The sequence below is a fragment of the Drosophila suzukii genome, chromosome 3, assembly GCF_043229965.1.
Source record: "Drosophila suzukii chromosome 3, CBGP_Dsuzu_IsoJpt1.0, whole genome shotgun sequence".
Taxonomy (NCBI): Eukaryota; Metazoa; Arthropoda; class Insecta; order Diptera; family Drosophilidae; genus Drosophila; species Drosophila suzukii.
In genome coordinates, this window is record NC_092082.1 from 24,022,781 (window position 1) to 24,043,602 (window position 20,822).

A 20,822-nucleotide genomic window follows, 5' to 3' on the forward strand; every position below is an offset into this window, starting at 1 on the left:
GCCAACGGTTTAATTACGTTTTTGTCCTTGACATTGAGACCACGGCAGCGGATCGAGGAGGAGCGACAGCAGCGCGTTTTGTCAGCGTTTTTAAGCGCCCAGTGCTCAGTGACGTGTTTCCGTAGAATAACCCAAGTAGATTTTACAAGCGCCATGCGATTCTATGTAAGTGTTGATCAAAACGGCAATGGATTAAGTCAGGAATTCATTTGCTCTTGACTGAGCCACATTTTTCGGCAATTGGAAATCGAGAGCGAAAGTTAAGAAAAGCCAACTTTCACTTTAGGTGAAAGTCCAGCAAATGAACTGGAATGCAAATCCACCTCCTGCGCATTTCAATATTGCAATAAAGTTCAGTAAGAGAATCTAAAGCAAATCAGAATAAACTAAACGTATTTAAATATAAGCTGTGTAGTTAATTCTGTTCAATAGTAGGACTAAATAATTTTTTCAACGATTAAAATTATAATTTTATTACCTGCTTACTGTGTTAGTTACTTTGACGCTTTTTTAATAATCCCAATTCAGAACATTTGTATTATTTTCAATAATACTTTTGTATATTTTGTCCGTGCAGCTTAGGAAAGGTATTTAGGAATACTAATTGGTGTACTTTTTGTTAGTATTTATTTTATTGGCTTAAATTTAACTGATTTCCTTGTTGTGCTTCTAAATTTGTATTGTTAAAAGTATAAATGGAGGATGTCGTTTATATAAACTTTGTTTAATACTGATGGCCTGCCGATCGTATGCTTATATTCAGTTGAAGTCAACAAGTTCATATTTGTTTAATAGATAAAATATTTTTTTATTTTTCGTAAACTCGAGGTCAGTTTTAATTGTAAAATCTTTTTTCCGTTTTTATACCTTTTTTTCTCGGACCTTTTCATGTGTTATCTCTCATAAAATCGGAAGTAGTAAATCACTGGTGTTTATTTATTGAGCCTTTACATTTAAAGCCAAGTTATTTAAGTGTGAGTTGATTTTTAGCACTGTATTTAATGCAGTAATGATAAGTAAAGCCAAACCTTAAAAATAAACATATATAGGAAGCTTTTCAGAATTTATAAAACTTAGTCTTAAAGGATAATTAACCATTTTATTTTGTCAAAGTATAGACAATATATTTTATTATACGGATGGTTTGTCGATCTATTTTCAATTGAAGTCAACAAATTAAATTTTCCTGTTCACATATTTGTTTAATAGATTTTTATTTTTCTTCAACTAGAGGTTAACTGTTGTTGTAAAATCTTTGTTCCGTTTTTGTATATTTTCTTCTCGTATGTATCATGTATAAATTCTCAGAAAATCGGAAGAAATAATTCACTGGTGCTTATTTATTGAGCCACTATATTTAAAGTAAAGTTATTTAAGTTTGAGTTGATTTGCAGCACTGTATTTAATACAAAAATGATAAGTAAAACCAAACCTTAAAAACAAACACGTATAGAAAGTTTTTCAGAATTTATAAAATGTGGTCTTAAAGGATAATTAACCATTTTATTTTGTCAAAGTATAGACAATATATTTAATTTTCGTCTTCACACCTGATCAAGATTCCTGCAGGTTTGTTAATACACATTTTGCTCAGCAATGACAGCTATGCCGAAACAAATTCGCCCCATTTGTTCGCATTGCGGCTGGCATGCCATTCGGGCCATTCTTGACAAATCTGGCCGGCAGCGATTCCACATATCGAATGGCCAATCGTCGCTGGCTAATTAGGCCGACTCGTCGGAGCCAAAGCGAAACCTCCCCAAAGCAGCGACACATGCCAATCGCGGCTGGGCCGATCTCGCAATTCGCATTTGGCAGCTCCCAGCCGAAAATCGAAAATGTCCAAAAAATGTTTTGCAATTGCAGAGAAACAAATGCGAGGCGATTGCAATGGGGAAAATTGAATTGTACGGCCAGAGTGCGAGTCCGAGTGGCCGCCATCCTGCCAGACCCGTTTCCATCGCGAAATCAGCTCGGCTGGGCTACTGGTCTTAAGCAAAGCCATCAATCTCCAAAAGTTTTCGCCGGACAGGCACTTGCTGTCATATGCTCGATACAAATGTGCCTCGGTGTCTATCTGTCTGCCTAATTTTGGGTTTGGATTTTGGATTTGGATCTTGGGCCTCGGATCTCGGCCGGCAAGGTGTATTTTGCCATTACCATTTGACAACTGTCACAACGCTGTATGACATGGTCTGGGATCGAAGCCGAGATCGGCATCGGGATCCCGGCCAATCTCCGAACACGCTCCTCCGTTCGTTGTCCAATTAATTTTGTGGCCCCTGCTTTTTGCTCTCGTTTCCTTTGGGCCCGCGTAATAATTTTGTAGGCAATTTATTAACTGTTCGGTATGTTTGCTTAACTCGTTTTATCGCTCCGTTTATTAAGCGCCCGATTGATAAAAACGCATTCATATTCCGCTTAAATGCCTTTTTGCAGATAACAACCCATTTGCCGCCGCCGCCGCCCCTTCTGCCGGCCATCCTGCTCGCTCTGCTCTGCCTGGGGACACGCCCCCCGCCCACGGAGGCGGTTCGGGGCGGGGCACCCGTCGTGGTCGCCGATGACGATGACGAAACCATTGAGTACGCCCCGCAATATGTAAGTGAGCCGGAGCGAAAAAAGCTAAGTGGAAAAGTAATCCCATTGAGCAGGCAATTCGCGTGCATGCTGGGAATACGTATTATTTTTACAGGTACTGTGGGAAAAAAGTGGTACAGAAAGGGATAGCAGTTCTATCATGTCAAATACTCCATGCTAAAATACTTTTTATGATCTGAGTTTTAAAGTTTTCCTAAAAATCTGTTCATGCTTCTCGGAGTACTAAATATATTTAAAGGTGTCACAAAAATCTCTTTTAACCAATTATCCCTCTAAAAGCAAATTACAGTATTACAGAAAACGTTCCAAAATCAAGCTAGCGATTTAGAACAAACCAAATAGTGGGCAAAGATTCTTTGACAAATTATTTTAAATTTTTTAATTATTATTCTTATTACTTATGTATAAAGGGAATGAAGCGTATCCGATCCTGTAAAGACTATATATTCTGCATCAGAGCCACTAGCCGAGTCGATCTAGACATGTCCGTCTGTCTGTTCATCCGTATAAAGGCTAAGATCTCGGATACTATAAAAGCTCAAGTTTGTTATTCTGATGTGTCACGACATAATCTGTCTGCCGCTCACATGTTTGAAGATTTTATAAAAGTGGTAACGGGTTATATTTTGTTTATCAATACCACTTTGCTTGCCAATAATTGATCAAATCGAATCAATTATTAAAGAGTTATAAGCAACAAAGCCCATGTTTGTTTCATTCTATCTTGTTAAAATATATTTATAAAGAAATCGTTTATGAAGTATGAAATATTGGAGGTGCAGAAAACATTGATTCTTCGATGTTTTAACGGGCAAACATCGATGTATCATCGAACAACATCGATATTTCTGCACCTCCATGAAGTATGCATACCACTTCCAGTAACAATCAAATCTTTGCCAATTTGTGCAGAGATTAGTGAAGCCTTTGACGCTTATTCACCTTATCATCAACTAAAATATACCCACAGTGAAAAATAAGACAAGTACTTTGGACAATAATAATTACAATTACTTTGCTAAGCCCACGACAACTTTTCTTGAAGGCTTTAGGCAAAAACATTAACAAATAAATAAAATATTTTAGCGTAATAAAGCGGACAGCTGTCCGCAGAACTGATCGTTAGGCCACTTTTAAATCAAATAAATCATCTGACGGCTCACAATTAATTACGAATTTGATCGATCTATCAGAAAGTAGAGCGGAACCAAGCAGCGATTAATACATCAAAGCCGTTTAAGTCCAGGTCCCCTCGCGCACGCATAAATACCAGCGCTAATCCAGCGATCGTGGAAAACGCATTTTCCGCCATTGAAAGTGAATGTTGTCGGCAGTTGGCGACTGCAGAATGTTCAGTACTGTATCTTTCGATGGCTAAGCCGCCTCCGCCGCCGCCCACATAAATCAACTTGTTGGCCCGACCTGACTTCCACTCCATTGTCTTTTCGCCGGGGAGCCGGGGCCAAGTTGTGGAAGCTGGCAGGTAGCCGAAATCGAGAAATCGCTAAAATGCGAAAATACGAAAATGCGAAAATGCGTTTTGCGTGCACACACGATCGGGGGCGCCATATATGGCCTACAGCGCAGCTTGCGGCTGCTGCACCTACGAGCCAAGTTAAGCGAAAGGTGGCCCAGAGGCGAGATTGAATTCTTTCCTTTTGTAACTGTTTTCGGCCCGCGACAAGGTGCGTTTTCGAAAAATGTTAAAATGTTTTCCATGCTGTCTGTCTGTCGGCCGCTGCGACGGGTAAACGCCTTTGGAACTGTCCCGTCTGTCACAAATTTTTGATTCGAATCGGCGCTGTGTGCTCCCACGATCTGTCGGGCGATTTGTTGTCAAAACGTTGACAACGCCGCGTATGCGTAATTTGCATGTAATTGCGGAGCGCAGTGGAGTGATTGCGCATACGCCCAGCGAGCCAGTTAGCCAAATCATAAATTGGTCACCCATAAATTTATGAGTTAAAGTTCACACGCACCCACAAAACAGCCTGCAAAAGTGGCCACCAGCCGCGGCCGCTGCTCCCAAAGACCTCTTTGGGTGGCCACCACTGCGCCAGTGCGCCGCCTTATGCAACTCTTATTAAAACCTCCATATATCCAGGCGCTCAAATATATTTGGAAGACACAGTACAGCTTCACTAAGTGGAACTTAGAGTCACTCGATCTAACAGTCCTTAACTCCAATAGCCACCCGATTTATAGATGTTACGGAAACTCAGAAAAATGGAATAATGTTTTAAAAAAGTCTAGAAACTGTGTATAGACCTGGACTGATTTCAAGTATTTTTACTAAAATAAATCTGTGCACTTAGATAATTTCCGTACAATTTTTTTCGCAGTCTATAATAAAAGCAAGCAAACTATTCTTGTTAAATAAAACAAAAAAGGAAGCTTACTTCGGAAAGCCAAAGTTTCTATACCCATGCAAGTCGCTTCCCTGGGATCATTGTACATACATAGATTTCCACGCAAATACAGATCTCTGGAACATAGGAATAAAGTCATAGTGCAATTCAATCATAACAATTTAATTTAGAATATAGTTATTTAAAGTTTTAGACAACATTTATACTCAAAGAAAGTGGATCCTAACTTTGAGAATGCAATTTCAGTGTTAATAAAATTTTCTGAGTTAAAAAAGCTTTATTGTAAAAATGTAAATTAGATTTTTTCTATATATTTCATTAGGAGGTCAGATTGCCTAAGGTTAAGTGGCTTGAAAAAACAAAATTATAGAAAATGTTGTTTGTTGTTTTAAATGTTTTATTCCGTAATAATTTATTTGTACCGCTTTGGCGTCCTTCAATAGCTTAGAAACGTTAAGATATTATTGATTTAATATTTTAAAACTAATCCCTCGAAAAATTTAAAATGTAGTAATACTGTTGTAGCATTTAATGATATTTAAACTGATATTATTGATTATAAAGTACTAACCATAGGCAATACTACACAGATACAAAAGAACTCAGTGCAAGGCACTGATATGCTGGTAACCTATTATTCTGGTAAGCTGATATAGGATGGATAAGATAGGATGTTGTAAAACATCATTTATACATTTCGCGATAGGGAGGTCCGACTGTGGCACACATGGAGGGACATGCGTGCGACGGCTGCCGCTCAAGTTACACTCGCTTGTAATCATTTGTTTTGTCCGGACAGCGACAGCGGAGCAGGGAGTTAAAATTGATAGGCAGCGAACAACTGCAGCGGCAGCGGCAGCGGCAGTAACGCCAGAAAAGTATCCAATAGTTACCCATAGCGACTACTGCAAGACGGGCAAAAAATGGAAAGATTAAAACAGCCAGCGTTTGTGTGCGTGGCCATTTATGGACGTCTGCGCTTAATTGAAGCCAGCGCCAAGCATGCGAAAACTTTTGCAATTTGCCTTAGGAATACTGAAATGCTGAAGGTGCCAAAAAAGAAGGGGAAAACGCACGAACACACTCATAAAACAAACGTGTCCAAGTGACACCGAATGCTCTACATTTTATATTAATTGAATTTATGTAAATTTTCGGTTTGTTTAGTGCTGGCTTTATGGGGTTAATGCGTGGCGGTAAGGCTATAAATAACAATCTAGAATGTCATTTAAGTTTAAATTTAAGTCATTTGCACTAAACACTGTTATTATCGAAAATGATAAAAGCTTAATTGCTTTATTTAAATTAAAAGTGTTTGGGGATAGAGTTTCACACATGCCATACAAGGAAAATCCAACTCAAAAGAACACATGTCGAAATGGACCATTTGAATTGCCGTCGCCTCTATAGGGGTAAGGTGCTCTTTTAATTACTAGTGGATTCAGCTTTACCTTCAATGTCGGCCACAGATCAAACGAAAACCCAATCCCCAAGAACTAAAAAAACCCAACCCAAAGGCCTCCTCCGACTCCAATGGCTTTCAAACTGTGCACAGCGCGCGTTTTTGCCTTGACACAAAAAAGCTGCATTTGTTTCATTTTTTATTTGGCTTTTTTTTGTTGGTCGTCATGAAAACATACAAAATTCTACAGACGTTGACATAGCCATTGGGGTTAGTGTGTGTACAAATTTTGGGTGCGGTTGGGCCATAAAAGCCGCACGCGTTTCCAGCGCGTTTTAAAACGCACCAAATCACAAATGCCAAATTGTTCGTTTCAGGAGCATCCGGGCTATGCCTTCAGCTACGGGGTCAAGGACCTTCACACAGGGGATGTGAAGTCCCAGTGGGAGTCCCGCGACGAGGACGGGGTCAAGGGTCACTACAGCATATTGGAGCCAGATGGCTCCATACGAACGGTACACTATACGGCCGATGCCAAGAAGGGGTTCAATGCGATTGTCAAGACAGTGGGCGCCAACTCGCACCCCATCACAGAGACCCCGGAGGGCAGCAACCACGTGAACGACGACACCTCGCAGTCGAAGATCAACCACTACAGCAAGGACCAGGAACACATCGTCCTGAGCTCGGACATCAAGCCGCTGAAGAAGCCCATCGAGGATCTGACCCACTCGCATCCGAAGATCCCCAGCTTGATCGAGATCAAGCCGCATGCCAGGATCAAGCAGGTGCCCATGGACGTGGATCCGGGGATCAGGGATCGTCTGCAGCAGGCCAGGGACACCTACTATAAGCAGATAGCCGCTGCCCACAAGTTGGAGGACTATTCGCAGAAGCTGCAGCCCACCTATGCGGTGCAAGAGGGCGATTGGAAGGCGGTGATCGTGAACGAACCTAAGGAGTATCGACCCCACTACACCACAGGATCGCCTGCTCACCCCTACCACGGCTACTACGACCACTATAAGCCCAAGGAGATCCCTCACAACTATATACACAAGCCCTCCGTTCCGCAGCAGTCCCTCCACACAAGTTTCTCGCCCTCAAAGCCCAGAGTTAGTATCCCCGAAGGCCTCTCCAATCACATTCACCAGAAGAAGGTGGTCCACACCACACCAGGCTTGAAGCACTATAAGTACAAGGGGGTGTCCAAGTCCTATTCTCGACCCGATTACTCCAGTTACTTCCACCGCAAGCCCAAGAAGCTGCGCCCCCTGCACCCCAAGCCGAAGCCTCGTGCCAAGAGACCCGATGGGTCTGGCCCTGTTCTCTTTCCGAAGATCCTGGAGGAGGAGTTTGAGGACTACGTTGAGGACGAGCAGGGGGCGGCGTCGGCCACTCTGGTCCAGAACATGGTGCGCAAGGACAAGAAGCACATGGTTCCCATGTACGCGGGCGGACATAACTTCGATTCGGGCAGCTACCGCACCCTGGAAGGTGTCTAGAGTTAAGGGTCTATCCCTCTAAGTGCTTCCTTTTACTTATTTATTTGTTCTCTGTATGAGTAATTTATTTGTTAGTTGTGTAATTTTTAGATATTGTTTGTCAAATAAATTAATTTACCGATATACAGTGCGTAAGTCATTTCAATGGTAAGTAAGGATCAGCAACATTTTTAATATGAGTATTAAAATGATTTATTACTGAGAGAATTGATTAATTTTAAGGAAAGTTAACTTTATTTTCTGTTGCTAAATGAAAAAGTTAACTATTCTACAAAGAAACGCATTTATATAACAAGTACCTTGCTTTAAAACAGCACTGCTCAGCCTCTGCCGGCACACGTACAGCGTAGAACAGCAGTCGTCACACGCCTATCGATAAGGCTGTAAATTACTCAGACAACTAAAAAACAATACCGACCGCTGCTTTAAAAGGATAAGTATGACCTATTAATAATTAGTTAATCGTCAAAATAAATGGTAATGCTTTAGTTTTTGCTGTTTGACCATAAGCAAGCCATTTAAAAATTGTTACAACTTTTTTGTGCATTCCGATTTTTAATTAGTTTTTTAATATTTATCAAAGTTGATGCGAAAGTTTAAGATTTATGAAATGGTTTATACATACCTTTATTTATGTGTAGCAATCGATTCTTCCCATCAAAGTGGGATAAAGCACTGGGTTACGTTTGAGAAAAAACGAAACACTCCCTGACATGGTAAGTAATGATCAGCTCAATCCGAACTCTTGCGGAATCAAATTTCCAGCTGCACTTGCCTGGGATTTTCCACCATAAATCATAGAACTCGAGCCGAATCAAACAATAAGCCAGAAAATTCGTGGGTTGACAGGAAATTGCTAACAAGCAGCCAGAGATCGCCGACTTCTGATCCCTCTCGCGGTGCCCAACCCCCAATTGGGTTTTGTGATTATGCCATGCAATGGCAATAGCAGCGGCAACGCCATCCAACAACGAAAGCGACAACCATAAATTAACACCAGTTCGCATTAATTACTTCAAGCCGACAACGCAACTTCGAAAACGCCCCAAAAATGCCCATATGTGAAGTAAGATATATGAATACTCTGTAGTACTTGTAGATAATAAGTACTAAAGGATTTCGATGATGCTAAATATAGTATTGAAAATGTTGGAAGCTTACGCACAATTTAATTCTAATTTATATATTTAAATATTATGGAAAAACATCTCATGCAGAAACAATATTAAATGAAATACCCACCAGTCATATGAAAATGGGACCTCCCCTCGCAAGAGTATGGCTGAAAAACGCGTGCGATTTGACAGCAAATTATGCGATTGCAATGCATAGGCACTTCTGAGAATTGTCTCTCACATTTGTTTGGGCCGCTAATTGCTTTTGGCCAGCGTTCTGTGCCGCGGAGGGGGCTCGGGATCCTTTCCTTAAAAGGTGTGCGTGTCAGCGGGCCAGCTTTTCCACCGGCGACTCCGGCGAGCCCCAAACCGGATCTAAGTCTCAAGAGTCTCGGGTAGGAGATATATGAGCGCAGACCTGACTCATAGCCCCTGACTACGTTCAATGTCGTTGGACGGAGGCGGCGCCTAATCTAGAAAATTGTAAATTATTTAATTGGGAGCGCTGCCGAACGCCTCTGCACTCGAAACTGAAATCTGAGAATCGGTTGAAAACCGCTCGAGTGCTTTTCAGGCATTCTCACGCGTCTGAAAACGCGCTAAGTGATTCTGCGGCGATCTCCGTTTATGAGCATCGCTTTTTATTGCCGTCACTTTGGATCCGATGCTGGGAAACTGGTTCGCCTAGAATCGCAATGTGGGAGCAATTTGCATACGAGCAGTCAATTTTCGCATCGCCCTCTTCACTTCGATCAGCCAGTTGACACTTTGGTCCCTGATCGCAGGTCGATACCTCAATTTATGCACAGAAATCGCAGAAAATCCAAGTCAATGCCATACGCAGCGATTTGCGTTGACAAAAAGTGCGAGTGTTCAAACTGGCACTCGCAATCGAAGTTGAAATCGAAATCAAAATCAAAATCGCACCCCTAATTAGAATACTCGATCTGCGGTCGAACTAGTTATGCATCAGATTAGCTAAATTGGATTAGCCGGGGGGTTAGGCATTCGCTGGTGGGATGCCAGTGCAGCAGAGCGGTCATTAAGAATGCCGAATGCCTAATCTGTGTTAATTATGACAAATGTTTATGACACTCGAGTCGGCCAGTGGTGTTTATCTGGCTGCAAAGGGGCTGGCTCAGGAGTTGCGTAAGAGAGCCGAGTATGGGCGCTCTAAAATAAATATTATGTCAACCTTATATAGGCCAGCAACTTTTAAATCAAGTCGCCCCTGACGGTATGCTTCATAAATTAATTTGTTTACAACTAGTCGTTCACAATTACATCCGGCTTGTCACCTTCAACTAAAAAGCTGCACTGAATAGTTGTTGAAATGTTTTGCCGAACTTAGATAATGGAACTTGCATTACAAATTTTCCTGAAAGTGACCCGATTATAAAGGTAACATATAAAAGCCAAACTTTTAAAAATGTAATTAAACTTGAACAATTTATCAAACTGTTCCATTATATTGAACTGCTAACTTACTAGAATGCTAGGATAAGGATGCAGAAATTTCCTTTGGGTAATACTCGTATTGTGCAAACATTATATCATATGAACGCTTTGGTGAAGGATATACTGCACTTAAAAACTTTATTTGCTTTTATTTTGAAATGCAATTTTTTGAGATGTATCACATTTCCTTTTAATTAATTAATATATTTTATGTAACTCATCTTTTTATAACCTTTATTAAGAACAAATTTAAAATTATATATAAAGCGAACCTAAGATTAAAATCTATGAGCCAACTAATTGCATTTGAGCACTAGCAACTGTGGCCTTCAGCTCGACTGATGTGTTTTCCTCTAAAGGGTTTAAACATTTAAAAGTTTTGAAATTATGTTCTTGTCACAACTTGGAATGGATATCACTGTGCGAAAATAAATAAATGAGAGATGCTAATTTGCAATCGTTTATCATTTTTATCATTATTTTGGTATAAGCAAGCCAAAAGTAAGACTATGATAATGTTGATTTACAATTTTTAAACCGGGCTAAGTCCCATTGGAAATAGATAATGAATTATCTATTAAAAACGCCATATGTACCAATAAATAAGGGACATTAATAAAAATATATAAAATTAAATAAATTTTCATTATAATGTTTGGTTTTCAATAAATTTTTTTATTTAACCAAAACATATGACCAAGTTAAAGGCTACAAATTTTAAAGGGATCATTTTGTTTACTAGTTCAAAGAAGTATGTAGTGGTATCCTACAGATTAAATAATTTTTTATACCACATTTTCAAATGGGATTATGTCCCATTGGAACCAATTAATAACCACGACGACTGACGACTGCCATCGACTAAACGCACCTTATGACCGCATTTAATTAGCTGTCCGCCGCGGCTGAAGTCTGCCACTTGGTGGCTCTGGCAGCCATCAAGCTGCCACCGCACCACATTGTCCCTGACTCGCGAATGACACCGCATGCCGGCCAAATCAATTAAAGACACCCAGCTGGAAAGAAGGCAAGACAGACTCTCGGCCAGACGATTACCGATGCGAAATCTAGGCGAGTTTGCCGAAATAAAAGCAACCATAAATGGCTGGCTGGAAAATTGATTGAGCAGCACACGCGTTGACATTTCAATTAGAAGCCCAGACCGGGCCAAAAGAAAAATCGAAGAAAAAACGGAAAACCCAGACACGCAATCGCGCCAAAGAATGCCGATCCAGATCGAGAGCCGGGCCCGCAGATAAACCTGCGGACCAATTAAGCTTCGGGTGATTGGGTGATTGGGTGTTGCATGATGCGATTTTAATCGGAACAGCCAGGAGAAGAGTTAAGTCCGAAAAAGTCGGGAACTTTTCCTGCAGATTTTACCATTTCGACTGCGACTGGGACGGGACCAATGCTGTTAATTGAACATGAAACATGTTTTGGGCTGTCGGCCAGCTTTTTTATTCGTTTTGGGCTTTTCGCGAACGGTTTTCGCAATTTGATTGAATTTTAATTTTTCAACATTTGCAAACGCGAGCCGAAAAGTCAGCTGCGCGAATTTTAACCTACTTCAGGCTGATCGCTGGACGAGTTTAGTTCGCCTCGCTACGCATTTGTCACACACACGCACAGATCGCCCGGTTGCGTAAGTTTGGTGAAACGATCTGCGGGCTTCAGAGAGCCAGCTATACATCCATGTAGCCGTAGCTTCGGGTCCAGCTGGCCATGGCTGCCCCGCGACCATGCCTACTTAGCATCATGACGAAATCAAATCCCAACCCTCCCCCTTTCGCACTGGGGCCTTAATTGAAAAATCTTGATTTCGCCCCAGCCGGATCACTTACATCCAACTTTGCTTCGCAGCGAATCCTATATCTCGATGGTTTGTCGCCCATTCAATAGCGCGGCCATGCTGACCAGGTCGCTGCGTAAACATTTCAAAATTTGCCAAACATATTTATAAAATCGCCGATTTTATGTTCCCCATAATCGCCCGATCTCGCCCAAGAATTCTACAAGCCCAGCAAATATGTGCGAGTAGCGCGAACCAGTTAAGTTAGTGCCAGAGTGCAAGTATTGCGTGTGTTTTCGAGAAAGGCCGACGGGCTTGGCACTTCGGCTGTGTGAGCGCACAACGTGGCGTATGCGTGATGCCAGCGGGGCGGTCGAAAATGTGGCCAAAGTCGCCTGAGCGGCAGGATTATCGAACTGCTCGAATTATGACTTTAGGTAGCCCAATGGTCTGTGTTTATGAGTCCAGTAAAATGCATTTTCTGCACCTCGTGTGAAATCGCTGCCAAAATGTTGGTTAAAAAACTCGTGGGCGATGTCTGGACTTGGCCAAAAGGAAAATGGTTTGTAATCGCCTTGTTAGGTAGCACAGTAATGGTTAGTTTTATTATATAAGCTGGTGGAGGAATGGAAAAATAGTTATGGGAAATTGCTTAAAAGATCACTGAAGAAGCTATTATGATTAGATTAAATGCAATGAAAATAAAAATACTATATTTCTTTATTCCCTTTTGTAAACTATTAACCTTAAATAAATAAATGGCATCTTTGGCTTCATTTACCTTATAAACTGGCTGCTGAAATCCACACTGAGAACCAAAAAACGATCCCAGCCTAACCCCAAATTCTTGGCCAGGTTTCTTCGAACCGCCATGTCAGCCAGCCGATTTATCAGCCATGTTAACGCACTGGGTTGGCCATTTTCGACATCCATAGACGGTATACCCACCCTCGCACAGAGGGTGACACTCGATGCATAGTGACCTTAATTGCCGACAAGTCAACACTTTGCCATATCTCCCGCTATTCTATTAGTTACACATTGTATCGCATTATGATGTGGCAATGCGCCTTTTAGCCAACTAATGCACAATCAAGGCCCAAGGCACATAGCACGCATGATCGCACTCATACAGGCAGACAAAATTTATTGATAGCGACATTAATACCACAATTCTTGTTTTATTTTTCACATACATTGCTCTCTATTTTTTCTTGATTTTTTATGGTTTTTCGGCTCGGGGGCCTAGCAAATTGCGTATGCATTTATTTTTTCCATAGCTACACGCAATGGCCGCGATTAAAATCTAAATCAAATTAAGTCGCTTTAAAAGCATACGGGTATGCAAAAAAAAATCTTTAAAAAAGGCGAAATAAAACTGTGGCAAAAAGTGACTTGGCCAACAATGCACCACGCGCATTTTGTGATCGGTTTATTTTTGAGCCGAGGCGTTCGCGACTATGATCTAATAAAACGTTGCCAACCGAGGCTCCGAGCGAAGGTGGGGCCAAACAATTGGCCAGGCAGGTTGCAGTTCGCCAGTTTTCAGATTTCAGTTTTCAGTTTTCAGTTTTCAGCCCGACTTGGAGAGAACAAAGCTGCCTCGAAACGAGAGCTGGAGTCGAACAGCCATCAATTCTTCATCTGCACGCGCCAAAGTCGCAGCTCATTCGTGCCTCACTTGGCTCTTTCCTTGCAGCAGATCAATTTTTCGATTGCTCGATTTTTTCTTCGATTTTTGCTACACATATAGTTACACTTTTTTGTCGCTTTGTCGCCAAACTGGTGCGTGGCTGCTGCGCATGCGTGCGAGCTTTTCGCGAGTGTTGGCCAACTGACCGAACGTATATAAGCGATTATAGGGCCGGGCTGGCCAACAGTCCAGTCCAGTCGGCCGCGTGGCTCTGCTCTACATCCCGTATCGTTCCGATTCGATTTGAATCGATCCGTTGCGTTGCGTTTCGAGCCGAACTTAGTAGAACTAAAGCGAATCGGAGATCAAAACTGGAGCAATTAACTGTGATTTTCAGAGGTGCCCAAGGATAACCCGTTGGATTTACAATCGAACCTCCAAGGACCGCAAACTTGTGAATTCTTTTTGAAAGTGCAAATGGTGTGTTACTGAATAAAGATTCTATACAGTTCGTGAATCCTTAAACCAATACCAACCATCGACTGTGCAGAGTTTTAAAAGTGTAATCATGAAGGTGGGTCCTCGGAATACGAATTAAAAAAATTGAGACATTATATAAGGACAATAAAAAAGGACCTTTTACAATATGTGCAGGAGCAAGTGCGCGAATTAATAATTTGAGCAAATTGATTACGATTTTTTTAACTCAGATATACATAAGTTGAAATAAATGATCTTTAAAGTCTAAGTAAAAACTTAAAAGTGGACTACTAAAAAATAAATATCTTTTTAGGACTGATGGATTTTAATAATTCGTAAATAAAAACCAAATACGGTTTTATAATTGTAATCCTGTTTATATTTAAAATGAATTTCGAACAAGTGAGACTTCAACAAATTTGAATTTTACTCTACTTCATTTGTATAAAGTCATCGTCCTTTAATATTGAAATTTCTCATAAATTTTGGAAATCATTTAATAATTTTAATCATAAAACTAAATATTATATTAACAACATTATACCGTATACAACGTTATTTTATCCGCTTAAGTCTTAAAAAGCTATTCACTATTTAATACTCTACATATATCCAGTACTTTCCTTATGTGACTTAGAATTTTTTGTAAATTAACCCATAATTTTTAGATTTGCTTAACAATATTTTCGTTTTATTTAAAAATTGATAAGTATAAAGATATAAGCTATGCAACTTAATTTTGTACTTTGAAGGACTAGATTGACCTTTCATAAAATGTGTTTCTAAATATACTCGATTAACATAATTTTCACCATTTCGGTTTCAGCTCCTTTTGGTAGCCCTTCTGGGCCTGCTCAGCGTGGTTCTGGCGGATCCTTCGCCCACTCTGGCACCACCCATACTGCCCTGTGTGCACGCGGCCACCGCTGGCTACTCGTATCCTCCGCCGGCGGAGGTGAAGTTCTCCATCTCGCCCGGAGTGACCAAGTACAGCCAGAGCCCGGCGATTTCAACGTACTCGGAGAACGGACACCTCCTGCACACTTCGGTGGGAAGTTCCGGAGGCTCGTACCAGTCCTCCGCTGGAATCGAGGGGTTGTCTCATGGGGGCATCACCCAGATCGACAAGTACATAGCTCCGGTGCAGAAGACTCTTTTCTCTCCTTCAGCCGAGTACGGAGGAGCGGGCATTACCTATGCGGATAAGTCGCCGGCTGCCAAGTACGCAACCGTAGTGCCTTCGGGAATCGAGATCAAGAACTTGGTGTCACCAGCTATCACCAAGTTGGACAACTCCTACTTGCCACCTTCGCCGGGACTCACGAAAGTGGCCACGTATACTTCCCCAGGATACAGTTACAGTTCGGCCACCCCGGGAATATCCAAGGTGGCCACGTACTCCTCCCCAGCCCCGTCGAGCATTCCCTACTATGCGCCACCAGTGACGTCCAAGGTGGAGACCTACAGCTCGCCTGGATACACGTACTCCAAGGCCTCACCTGCTTACTCCAAGGTGGAGACCTACAGCTCCCCTGGCTACAGCTACGGTCAGCTCTCGCCCGGAATCTCTAAGATTGCCACCTATTCGCCATCGATTTCATATTCGGCGCCTGCGATCGCCAAGGTGTCAGCCTACTCCGCCCCTGCTGTGAAATTGACAACTTCGTCACTGCTCTCCTCCCACGGAACAGGCTACTCCGCCAGCTATGCTCCATCAATAACCAAGTACAGCCAGGCCGCAGATGTGTCCCACCAGTACTTCTCCAAGCCCATAGTGGCAACATATGCTTCTGCTCCGGCGATCACCAAGGTTGCTGCCAGCTACGGAGGCACTGCGTCCGGAGGTCTGTCTCACCAGTATGTCTCCCAACCCGCATTGGTCGCAGCTCCGGGCATCGCCAAGGTGGCTACTTATGCTGCTCCAACAGTGGCCACCTACTCATCCGGCCCCGCCATTACCAAGCTCTCCACGAGCTATGGAGCTTCAGGATCGGGAGCAGTTTCCCATCAGTATGTTTCCAAGCCGGCGGTGGCCATTTCCGCAGCTCCTGCAATCGCTAAAGTGGCCACTTACGCTGCTCCAGCAATTTCCACTTATGCCACCGCTCCGGCGATCTCCAAGGTGGCCACCTATGCTGCTCCTGCCATTTCCAGCTACTCCACTGGACCTGCCATCTCAAAGGTAGCCAGCTACGCAGCTCCCACTCTATCCACCTATTCCTCTGGCTCTGGCTATGGAGCAAGTGGCTCAGGGGCCGTATCCCACCAGTATGTCTCCAAGCCGGCAGTGGCCATTTCGGCTGCTCCTGCCATTGCCAAGGTGGCAACCTATGCTGCTCCTGCCATCTCCACCTACTCCTCTGCTCCAGTGGTGACCAAGGTGGCCACTGGATACGGAGGAAGTGGGTCGGGATATAGCTCGGGTGCCGTTTCCCATCAGTATGTCTCCAAACCAGCGGTGGCCATTTCTGCTGCTCCTGCCATTGCCAAGGTGGCCACTTATGCTGCTCCTGCCCTATCCACATACTCATCCGCACCCGCTGTGACGAAGATCGCGAGCTACGGAGGATCGGGCCATGGGGCCGTCTCCCACCAATATGTTTCCAAGCCGGCGGTGGCCATTTCTGCCGGACCAGCAATCGCCAAAGTGGCAACATACGCTGCTCCGGCCATCTCAACCTATGCCACTGCTCCTGCAATCTCAAAGGTGGCCTCCTATGCAGCTCCTGCCTTAGCCACGTACTCCTCCGCTCCTGCTCTCACCAAGGTTTCCTACAGTCAGGCAGCGGATGTGTCCCACCAGTACATCTCAAAGCCCATTGTGGCCGCCTATCCGGCAGCTGCTCCCGCACTGGCCACCTACTCATCCGCTCCTGCCATCACCAAGCTCTCCACAAGCTATGGAGCTTCTGGATCGGGAGCCGTTTCCCACCAGTATGTATCCAAGCCGGCAGTGGCTATTTCCGCAGCTCCTGCAATCGCTAAAGTGGCCACATACGCTGCTCCGGCAATCTCCACCTATGCCACCGCTCCAGCGATCTCCAAAGTGGCCACCTATGGTGCTCCTGCCATATCCACCTACGCTGCAGCTCCTGTGTTGACCAAAGTGGCCACTGGATATGGAGGAAGTGGATCGGGATATAGCTCCGGAGCTGTTTCCCATCAGTACGTTTCCAAGCCAGCAGTGGCCATTTCAGCAGCACCTGCCATTGCGAAGGTGGCAACTTATGCTGCTCCTGGCATTTCCACCTACTCTTCGGCACCCGGTCTCACCAAGATCGCCACGAGCTATGGAGGATCGGGCCATGGTGGTGCCGTCTCCCATCAGTACATCTCGAAACCGGCGATCGCAGTGGCCCCAGTGGCTCCTGTTCTTTCCAAGGCTTACTTGCCTGCTGCTCCGGCCATCGCCTTGCCTGCCAAGGTGGCCACAGGATACGGAATCAGTGGCTCAGGAGCCGTCTCCCATCAGTATGTGTCCAAGCCAGCGCTGGGAGTTGCCAAAGTGGCCAGCTATGCTGCTCCTACCATTTCCAGCTACTCGACTGGACATGCAGTCTCGAAAGTGGCCTCCTACGCCGCTCCTGCCATTTCCACATACTCAACGGCACCCGTGATTTCGAGTGGCCACGGATATGGAGGAAGTGGCTCTGGGTATAGTTCGGGAGCCGTCTCCCATCAGTACGTGTCCAAGCCGGCGGTGGCCATCTCAGCAGCTCCGGCAATAGCCAAAGTTGCCACTTACGGTGCTCCAGCTCTGAGCCTCATTTCCGGGGGACATGCTATAAGCTCTGGTCCCTTGTTGTCCTCTAAAGTGGCCACTAGCTACGGTGGAAGTGGAGCGGGATATAGCTCGGGCGCAGTTTCCCACCAGTATGTCTCCAAGCCCGCAGTGGCCATTTCAGCTGGTCCTGCCATCGCCAAGGTGGCCACCTATGCCGCCGCTCCAGCCTTGGGCCACATCAGCACAGGCCCTTCGATCCCACTGGGATTGGGTCTCGGGTACGGGGTCAGTGGACATGGACACGGCGGAGCGCTGCTCGGTGCTCCTCTGACCAAGTTGGCATCTGCTCCAGCATATTCCCTGGGAGGAAAGCTGGCTAGCAGCACCGCCTACGGTATCCATGCGGGTAAGTCGCTTATGTGTTAAAAATAAGACCTTGGACACAATATGAGAAATAATTACACACCTAAGATAAATTTGATTCAATAAACTAAATATTCAATTAGTGGTCGAGTAAAAAAAATTGAACAGGGAAACGGAAGCGTTTCTGTATATATTTGCAATTGGCTTAAGTGAAGGATTACAATATACATTTAAACATTTTCATCGGTTACTAAATATTTTGCAAGGACTTTCAATAAATTGAAATGTAACAACCACTTGCTTACATTTCTTTTTTTTTTGATTCTTATACCCATGTATAGTTCTCATGAGAACAATCGCTTGGTAATGTTGTGTCTTATACCATTTTAATGATTGTAATTAATTGTCCATGAACATAGCGTCCATAGTTGACTAATATCCTTTATGAACGCCATATGGTTTGATCACTGCAAATGCTAAAACACAAAGCCTTTTCAAGTTTGAAGATCCTTTTAAGTATTTTATAAGACCTAACATACCACCTTAAGTGCTTATATATAGAGATTAAATATAAATAGTACGTTTTGGTATATCACCCTATGTAAGCAAGCAATCCACGATGTATCAAACTCTTCCTTCCAGGTGACTTAGGACATGGAGCAGGTCCCTCTGGCGGCTACTATGGAGCTATCTCTTTGGGTCACGCAGCCGTGTCTCCAGCCCTGTCCTACCACGGTCTCCTGTCACATGGATCTGGTCTGGCCCCAGCCCCATCCTCGCTGGCCCATCTGGACTCCTCCCTGAGTGGATACTCGCACGGAGTGGGCGGAATCGGACCTCTGGGAGCCGGGTTCTATCGGTATGCTCCAAGTGTGCCGGCCCTGAGCAGCCACGCCCCCGTGGCAGCCACCGCCTACTTGAAGTCGGCTCCAGTGGCACAGCATGCCGCTCTAAAGGTGGTGCCTGAGCAGCACCTTGAGCACTTCGTGAGTGCCCCATGCTTCCCTTTGGAATGCTTCCTCTAAAGATTTCCTGTTCTTCCTAGGACGCCCATCCTCGCTATGCTTTCGAGTACGCTGTGAATGACCCCCACACGGGTGATAACAAGCACCAGAAGGAGGAGCGCGATGGAGACGTGGTGAAGGGCGAGTACTCCCTGGTGGAGCCTGATGGCAATGTGCGCACGGTGAAGTACTACGCCGACTGGGAGACTGGCTTCCACGCCGAGGTCATCAACAGTCGCGATCAGGGCAAAATTGTGGCCAAGCGTCAGACGGAAGTTAAGTCGTGAGGTGAGTCGTAGCTTTAGAAAGGTGCCTATCCTATGGATTTAAGCAACTTGGGGTTAACTCCGTACTGCGATATCAATACCAAGGACTTCAAAACCTAAGTCCGATAATATGCACGGGGGGATATAGGGGATAGAACACCCTCCACTCTGGTTAAAAAGTATATGTAATATGAATTCTTTTCCAAATTTTTCAATTATACTCGGCAATATTTTTGTAAATAATATATATTTGAAAAAACTTTTAAAAATTTAACAACAATGAAAACATAAAATCCGAGTTGGTACAACATTATACCAAATATAAAATAAAAGTCTAAGCACACATCGAAATATTTCAAATATCACCCGATTGTGGTAGCTATAGAAATTACAGCTATGAGCCTTACACTTATTCTGTCAGGTTGATAGGGGTCGAAAGTATTACTTTGTTCCCTTAAAATAGTTTAAGATCGCAGACCTCAGAGTTATTAATTTACAAAATCGTTATTGTTTTCTGTATAATAATCTACGACCTTGGTAGAACATTAAATTATTTACTGTTGATGATTTTTTAATGCCCGTATTAAATATTTTTATGTTCAGGTCTTCATAGGTCGCAAATTGTTTTGTTCGTTCAGCAACTGTAAATAGCCTCAAATCCAATCTTCTTCTCATTAAACATTAAACGTATTTATGTAAATCCCACAACGACAACGATGTCATCCGGCCCATCTTGCCATGATATATCTTATATCCAACTATATATCCGCCCTCCACACCGAAAACTCTGGATCCCCGATTTTGTGCTCATGTGATAAGCGTTTCGTTTTATTGAACTGCTTGCGCTGCTCTCATCTCAAAGTGCGCGCCTCTTATTATGCCCAACTATTTGTACATAAAGGATTGTATATGATATTTTGTAAAATGTGAACTTCAAATAAACGACATTTAAGAACGCCACAGTCGGGGGTGCTCGACAATGAGATTGAGTAGTCATACTTTTTATTGTATCCAGTTGCAAGTCCACGGGCTATTACTTAAAGTTTAAAATAAAATACCTCCTAAATAAATTTTAACCAGTAGATTAGTAGACATCTTTTACAGGTGGCC

The 20,822-nt window shown here is 43.5% G+C and overlaps 2 protein-coding genes across 2 annotated transcripts; both read left to right on the forward strand.

Annotated features, from left to right (window-relative positions):
• Positions 1–3: 3 nt before the first annotated feature.
• Positions 4–8,000, forward strand: Cpr76Bc (Cuticular protein 76Bc). The gene is made up of 3 exons (XM_036814759.3): positions 4–165; positions 2,440–2,601; positions 6,750–8,000. Exons 1-3 carry the CDS (start codon positions 154–156, stop codon positions 7,875–7,877), a joined length of 1,302 nt encoding a protein of 433 aa, XP_036670654.3. The 5' UTR covers positions 4–153; the 3' UTR covers positions 7,878–8,000.
• A 5,883-nt stretch (positions 8,001–13,883) lies between these two features.
• On the forward strand, positions 13,884–20,697 carry Cpr76Bd (Cuticular protein 76Bd). The gene is made up of 5 exons (XM_036814758.3): positions 13,884–14,449; positions 15,182–18,485; positions 19,085–19,428; positions 19,488–19,734; positions 20,316–20,697. Exons 1-4 carry the CDS (start codon positions 14,444–14,446, stop codon positions 19,731–19,733), a joined length of 3,900 nt encoding a protein of 1,299 aa, XP_036670653.3. The 5' UTR covers positions 13,884–14,443; the 3' UTR covers position 19,734; positions 20,316–20,697.
• Positions 20,698–20,822: the final 125 nt, after the last annotated feature.